The sequence below is a fragment of the Doryrhamphus excisus genome, linkage group LG10, assembly GCF_037039965.1.
Source record: "Doryrhamphus excisus strain RoL-2023G ecotype Guam linkage group LG10, RoL_Dexc_Guam_v1.1, whole genome shotgun sequence".
Lineage (NCBI taxonomy): Eukaryota > Metazoa > Chordata > Actinopteri > Syngnathiformes > Syngnathidae > Doryrhamphus > Doryrhamphus excisus.
The window spans coordinates 1914757-1921428 of NC_136366.1; the positions used below are offsets into that span (position 1 = coordinate 1914757).

General features: G+C 44.4%; 1 protein-coding gene across 2 annotated transcripts; it reads right to left on the reverse strand.

Annotated features, from left to right (window-relative positions):
- Positions 1-678: 678 nt before the first annotated feature.
- On the reverse strand, positions 679-3480 carry zfp36l2 (ZFP36 like 2 zinc finger CCCH-type). 2 transcript variants are annotated; one of them, XM_058050318.2, is made up of 2 exons: positions 3177-3480; positions 679-3081 (listed from the first exon to the last, which is right to left on the reverse strand). In XM_058050318.2, the coding sequence occupies exons 1-2, from the start codon at positions 3264-3266 to the stop codon at positions 1939-1941; spliced, it is 1233 nt and encodes a 410-aa protein (XP_057906301.2). In that variant the 5' UTR covers positions 3267-3480; the 3' UTR covers positions 679-1938. The 2 variants fall into 2 exon arrangements, with proteins under 2 accessions (XP_057906301.2, XP_057906292.2); XM_058050309.2 differs by having other exon boundaries at positions 679-3084; positions 3177-3479.
- Between the last annotated feature and the right edge of the window lie 3192 nt (positions 3481-6672).

The following is a 6672-nucleotide window of genomic DNA, read 5'->3' on the forward strand; positions in this document are numbered from 1 at the left end:
GCATTGTGGGTTTGGACCACATGATGCATTTATTGAGTTTTCGTACACGGTCTTGTCTTGCGGTTCAGTTCTTATTCCTTTGAAGGTCTGTGGTTGTAAACTGTCGTGGACAAGTTACCGCTTGTTGTGCAAAGCGTGCGTTGAAAAGACCCGTGAGAGCCTGAGGCTAAAAGTGACCAATCCCAGACGAGTCTTTGCGGGGTCTGAAGACCTGTCATGTTCCTGACGTGTCCCTATCTTGAAATGACACGAGGCCTTTGTTTTTTTTTTCCAAAAAGGTTTTTATTGGGAGAACTACAAAAAAAATGTACAGTACAAAGTTAACAGTCTCACACTCAATTTGTAGTGAACTGACTCCCCAAAAACGACAACTCTTTGTTGTCTTTTTGTCCATTTTGTTACATTCAAAAAGCTTTACTTCTGATAAAGTAGTCAAAAGTACATAGTGTGCATCCCCCTGTACCTACTATGTACAAACCAGACAACCACTTCCCTCTGCAGCAAACTCAACACTCAAAACTACATTTTCCATATCGAAAAGACAAGAAAAGCTGAAATCAAGATAAGAGGAATGGGGACTAAGAAAGGTTACGGTTGTCGTCAGAGGATCTGAGTGGTAACAACCTTTAGAAAAATAGAATCTGACACTACATTCATTTCAACCTGCGTATAAAAAGATGCCATGTAAGAAAAATACTTTATTTGGTTAATTTTAAAGGCATGACATGCTGCTGCTGAGCCCCATAGGCACTACGTCATAATAATAATAATAATAATACTGGGGCACATGGGATTGCTACATTCTTTAGCACGTGGCAGGAATCACAGTGTGACCTCGTGCAAACAGAGAAAATAAAACAAAAATACTTTTTTGGTTAATTTATTGACTTGGATTCTTTGTCGCTTAAGTCGGATCTAGATCAAAACTAACGGTTTGGACGGTCTATACAACCACTGTTTACATTCTAAAAAGAATAGGGAGAGGGGAAAAAAAGCCTTCTACAGCATTGACACAAGCTCAGAAGCAAAAACAGCAATTACGCAAACTTTAATAACCGTAAACAAAGAAAATTAATGAAATAAATACATACGTTCTCTTAAATTAAGATTTTTTTTTACTCATTTACAATAAAAATAACCAAGTGAAGTTACAAAAAAAAGGAGAAAACAATATATATTACTGTGAAAGGAACATACACTCCACTTTATGCAGATTAATAATGGCGATCATAATTTAAACATAAAAGAATATAGATCTATTGCTTCATCATACTTGATAAATACAGTATGGACACAAATTACCGATGTAGCCTATACTTGTTTCACAAGATAATAAATAAGTTAAATAGTCCATAGCCAGTTGTGCACCGCTATGCAAATCACTCAAAACAGCTAAAAAAATAGATATTTAACCATCAGCAGTGATTTCCCCAACAAACCCAACTCAAGCAACAAACTGCACTAACCAAACCAACCACTGAGTGGCGCTGCTGTGAGAAGACAGGTACGGAATGGAAGTTGGAAAAAAAAAGAAAGAAATGTTACTTTTGAGTCAAGGCATTTTCTTGGCAGGATGGGAGGAAATCGACCCGCTTATAGTCTGTTCATCTTGTCAAGTCTTGTTCACTAATCCCAAGAAAAGTTGCAAAAAGAAAAAAAAAAACACAGAAAAGGGGGCTGGCATGAACCCTTGGGCAAGGCACTGATGGAATGCCTTCTGTTTGCTATCTAAAGTTCGAGTACAGCTATATTACATCAGAGAAAAGAAAACAAGGACACTTATTGATCCCTGCGGGTGGAACTTTCCTCGCCGTGCCCCCCACCAGGGAGGTCAGAGCGGGGCCACCACTGCTGCTCAAAGGCACTTCAGCACGGTGGAAGCCGGGACCCACCCATAATCCATGATAGTAATAATAATAATAATAATAATAAAAAAATTTAGTCATCAGAAATCGACAGCCTGCTGAAGATTGGCAAACGTCTCCCGGCGTCCAGACTGGGAGACTCGGAGCCGCTGAGGCTCCCCGAAGAGCTGAGGGACCCGCTGGCGTAGCTCTCCCGGTCTGAGAGGGAGTCCGGCGGGCTGGGGGGAGGCTCGAACACCGGCGACTCGCTGAGGCGGCGCAGAGCCTGCAAGTGACTCATGTTGTACGCCGGAGGGGAGGGTGGGCACACGCCGCCCTGCACGCCCCTGTACTGGGCACCAGCGGTGTGGTTGTTCGAGTAGCTGCCGGAGGCGTGCACCGCCAGCGGGGCCAGTAAGGCTTTTAAGTCTTGTCCCGGGAACGAGAAGGCGCTGTTGAGGCAGGAAACCGAGTCGTAGAAGCTGGAGGCGGGCGGAGGGGGGGTCCGCGACGTGGGGCTGTCGAGCAGCGGGGACTCCAGGTCGTGGTGGGTGGAGAAGCCGGAGAAGCTGAGGCTGTGGTGGAGCTTCGGTCGCTCCCTCTGGGTGTAGCATAGCTGCTGCTGAGGGGGGAGGATCTCTCTGTGGTTGTAGCCGCACATCTCCCTTGCGGACCTGGCTTCGCCCGCCTGCACGTTGGCGTTGGCGTTGGGGGCGGGAGCGGGCCGGCGCTCGTCGGCGTTGTGGATGAAGTGACACCGGGGACCGTAGGGGCAGAAGCCGATGGTGTGGAAGGTGCGGCACGGCTCCGTTTTGTACTTGGGGTGGCGGGACAAGCTCCTCAGCTCGTGGTAGCCGTGGGCGAACTGGCATTTCTCGCCGTATTTGCACGAGCCGTTCTCCTCGAAGGGCCGACACAGCTCCGTCTTGTAGCGGGTGGAGTTGATCTGAGAGCCGGCCTTCTGCTGCAGCGCGGCCCGCTCTCCGTTCTCGCTGTAAGCGCGGTCGCGGAACTTGTTTTCCTTGTTCATGAGCGAGGTGGTCCCGCTCGGCGTGTTCTCTTTCAGGACGTTGAATTTGTTGCCGTTGTTCAGCGCCTCCAAGTTGCTGGTGGAGTTTCTGCGGAAAAATCCCGGCGTGAAGGCGCCGCCGGTCCCCGCGGCGGCGACCGGGGCTCCCACCGCCTTCTTGTCCAGCATGCTGTTGATGTGGAGGGCGTTCATGTTCGTGCTTTTATCCTGCTGCGAGACCGGAGAAGCGGCATTAGATATGCGCGGCTTGTCGCCAACATGCACCGAACTCCCACAAACGGATGCAAGAACCCGACACGTACCTTGTAAAGCATGTCCATGTCGTAGAAGGCGGACAAGACGGTGGCAGACATGTCGTTTCCCCAAACTTGCTGGTGCACTCCTTCTTTCATGGAGGAACGAGCAGGCTGCACTGCGACGTGCGCTGGTTTGTGCCACGACTGCTTTTTGGTTGAGGGGGGAAAAGTTGTGGGAAGTTGAGGGGATAGTTTGTGACGATGAGTAGTAAAATGTTGTGATTCCTCCCCTTGAGAAGCGCTGAGGCAAAGTGCTTCACTGCGGGCTGCTGGAGCTTCCCCGGCTATAAATGGCTGGCGGTGCCCGGGGAGGGGCGAAGTCAAGTCGGAGAAAACTTTTCCCGGAGCCGCCTCCCCCTTTTCTTTTTTTTAAACTTCCATTCACTGGTTGGTCGCCGGTTCTTTAACGCCACGCCTTGAAATTCAAGCCCGACACCCACTCCTCGTTATCGTCACATCCCAAAAGTGTTTTTTTTTAAATCACAACCAAATCAATAAGAGTGGGTGATATGCATTGTTTGTATCATTCGATTCCAAGTTCCTGTACACCATACTTTTCCTATAAACTCCATTTTTTATTTTACCCATAAACACGCACATTTCTCTTTTCACTGCGTTCTAAAGATATAAAAACAGATAAAAACAAACAGCTAAAAATGCACATAACGGGCCTTTCAAGCCTTCTTTAAAATAAAAAACACTCAATTTCTATCATGTGACCTGCATATTTCTCTGCTTGACTGATTTTTTCAACAGTCCTTGAATGCACCATAGTTTGTACATAGGCTCATCATACATTATCATGTATTAGCGGTGAGCATTGATACATTCATTCATTCATTTTCTACCGCTTTTCCTCACCAGGGTCGCGGGGGGTGCCGGAGCCTATCCCAGCTGACTTGGGGCGAGAGGCGGGGTACACCCTGGACTGGTGGCCAGCCAATCACAGGGCACATATAGACAAACAACCATTCACACTCACATTCATACCTATGGACAATTTGGAGTCGCCAATTAACCTAGCATGTTTTTGGAATGTGGAAGGAAACCGGAGTGGATTGAGATGGCCGAGGGTGGAATTGAACCCTGGTCTCCTAGCTGCACGCTAACCACTCGACCTCCGTGCAGCCTGCATTGATACATGTCATACGTTAAAAGTGTTTAATGAGTGTGACGCACGCCGCGAGGCAACCACGGCAATTGAAGAGAGAAGCGGAGGGTTTTGAAGCTGAAGTTAATAATAAAGTCACTTTTATTGCCAATGTTGATCCGAAATCAGTGTAGAACATCAACGTCATCCCATATAGCAATGGCATAATATGAAAAACATAAATAAACATATTTGTGAAAATGAACATCAAAAATGGGCCCACCCCTCCAAATTAAAATACACAACTTCCTCCTTGAAGCAATAGAACACACAGCACAGGAAATTGGTTGTCACACACATTGGGACTTCCTGTAAAAAAGCAAAGGGATTGGAACCAGCGTCAACACACAAGCAGCCCTGCCTTCGGGGCCACCACACTTGGAAGCACACACATGCATTTGTAATGGAAGGAAACTCTCCCTGTGGATGGGGTGAGACCACAAGTATGAGTCCAGGCAGAGTGCAGGCCCATTTTTAGCCTCCGCTGGTTGCATAATCTATTTAAGCAGTACAACAACAGCCTATTCCACAATGCTACACATTGACGAACATGCACTTGAAACCCACCACATGACCTACTTGTGGGTCTCCGGCAGACTCAGCTGCAGCCTTTGAACAACACGAGTGGAAAGGTGTGATTTCAATACAAAATAAATAAAACCGACTACGGTTTGATCCTTTCACAGCACTTCCCTTCAGTTTCATCTCTTTACTTGTTTTTCACCATCTGGGAGGCCTGAGTGAAGGAATGTGGGTTTTTTTTTAAACGTGAAACGGGGCAACACTACCCCCTTGTGGCTAAAATAGGAACTGACAGAAATGAACTCGTGCGCCCTCTGCTGAGCAAAACGGTGTAAGGCAGCAATCAAGTCATATTGACAGTTTGCTTCAGTTCCGTTTTTGTTGATAATCATGTTCACGTGACCTTCCCAAAATGGCGGAATGTTCACATTCAATGTCAGAGACCAGAAATTGCTGGTTACGTCAACACCAGTAGCCATTATGTCCCTTTTAATTTACAATCATAATTCATCATGAGATGTTATAAACATATATATATATACGTATATATCTATATATATCAGAAGTCTCATAGTATCTCAGGAGGAAAGGAAAATAGTAACAAGCCGGGGGGAAAAAAATGACATAAGAGTTTGGAATCTACTACGAGCAACCCTAAAATTAGTCTGAGGGCTGCCCCGTTTGCTGCCTGCATTTGAGATAAACACTTTAATATGAAGGACAGACACGGTGAGAAATCCCTTGAATGTGTTCGAGTCCACAGAAACGGCTCCACATCACACGGCTCTGTTTTTACTGGGGGATGTAAAGCTGTTCCAAAACATGACATCAGCTTTACTGTAACAAGGAACATGGCGGCCAGCGAGGGAGAGGGGTCCAACTGTATGTGGGCGCCGTGAACACACACACACACACACACACACACACACAGGACAGTAGGCCATTGTGCTGTCCTCTAAATTACATAACTAGTGGGAAGGACAAAACAGTCCAATTGGAAAGGTCATTAAACACCAGGAAAATAACACCTGGTATGAAGTCCAAGTCCTATGGTATTATGATATAAAATAAATACCTCTTTTCTTCACCCCCCCACCCCCCATTACCCATTTATGATGAATGGAAAATGTATTTGGCGCTTCCTATCGGTTAAAAATAATTTTATAGTTTTCATTACAAAAGCATTCTGCTTATTTTATAGCAGGGGTGTCCAAAGTGCGGCGCTGATGCATTCTTAAAATGTAATTTAACAAGAAAACTAAAAAAAGTAAAAGTAAATCAGCAGTTTTTATTTACAAATTTACAATAAAGTCAAAATATTAAGAAAAAAAGTTGTCATCTAATGGGGAAAAAAAAAATATTTTTTAAGAGAATAACGTAATAATAAGGGCAAAAATCATTCAGGTCATTTTAGTTGAAATATTTAATAAAAATATATTTAAAATGTGGTAATATAAGAAAAAAGAGTATGAATAAAGTCAAAATATTATGGGCACAAAATCATAATTACATGAAGAATATTTTCAAGAAGAAAGTTAAAACAGTTGGGGGGGGTAGCTGTAAGTTTGTGAAAATAAAGTCAAAATACTGAAATTTTCTGAGAATAAATTCGTAATATTATGAAGAAAAATAAAGCCATTTTAGCACAAAAAATATTTGTTTTAAGTTGTAATATGAGAAACTAGCCCAGTGAAAATGAATGCACAATTTCAATGTTGGCCCCAATTGGTGGAAACTAATTTTACATATGTTTGAAAATCTTACTGTGGACTCTTATTAGTCAAAAATATTGAAAGACGTGATGAGACACACAAGCACCAGACTTGATCG

Bases quoted from the DNA above. Each gene is read 5' to 3' on its own strand.
- zfp36l2 (XM_058050309.2), bottom strand. From the start codon at position 3,266: ATGAAAGAAGGAGTGCACCAGCAAGTTTGGGGAAACGACATGTCTGCC. The intron at 3,085-3,176 runs GTACGTGTCGGG...CCGGTCTCGCAG, and splicing joins ACATGGACATGCTTTACAAG to CAGGATAAAAGCACGAACAT.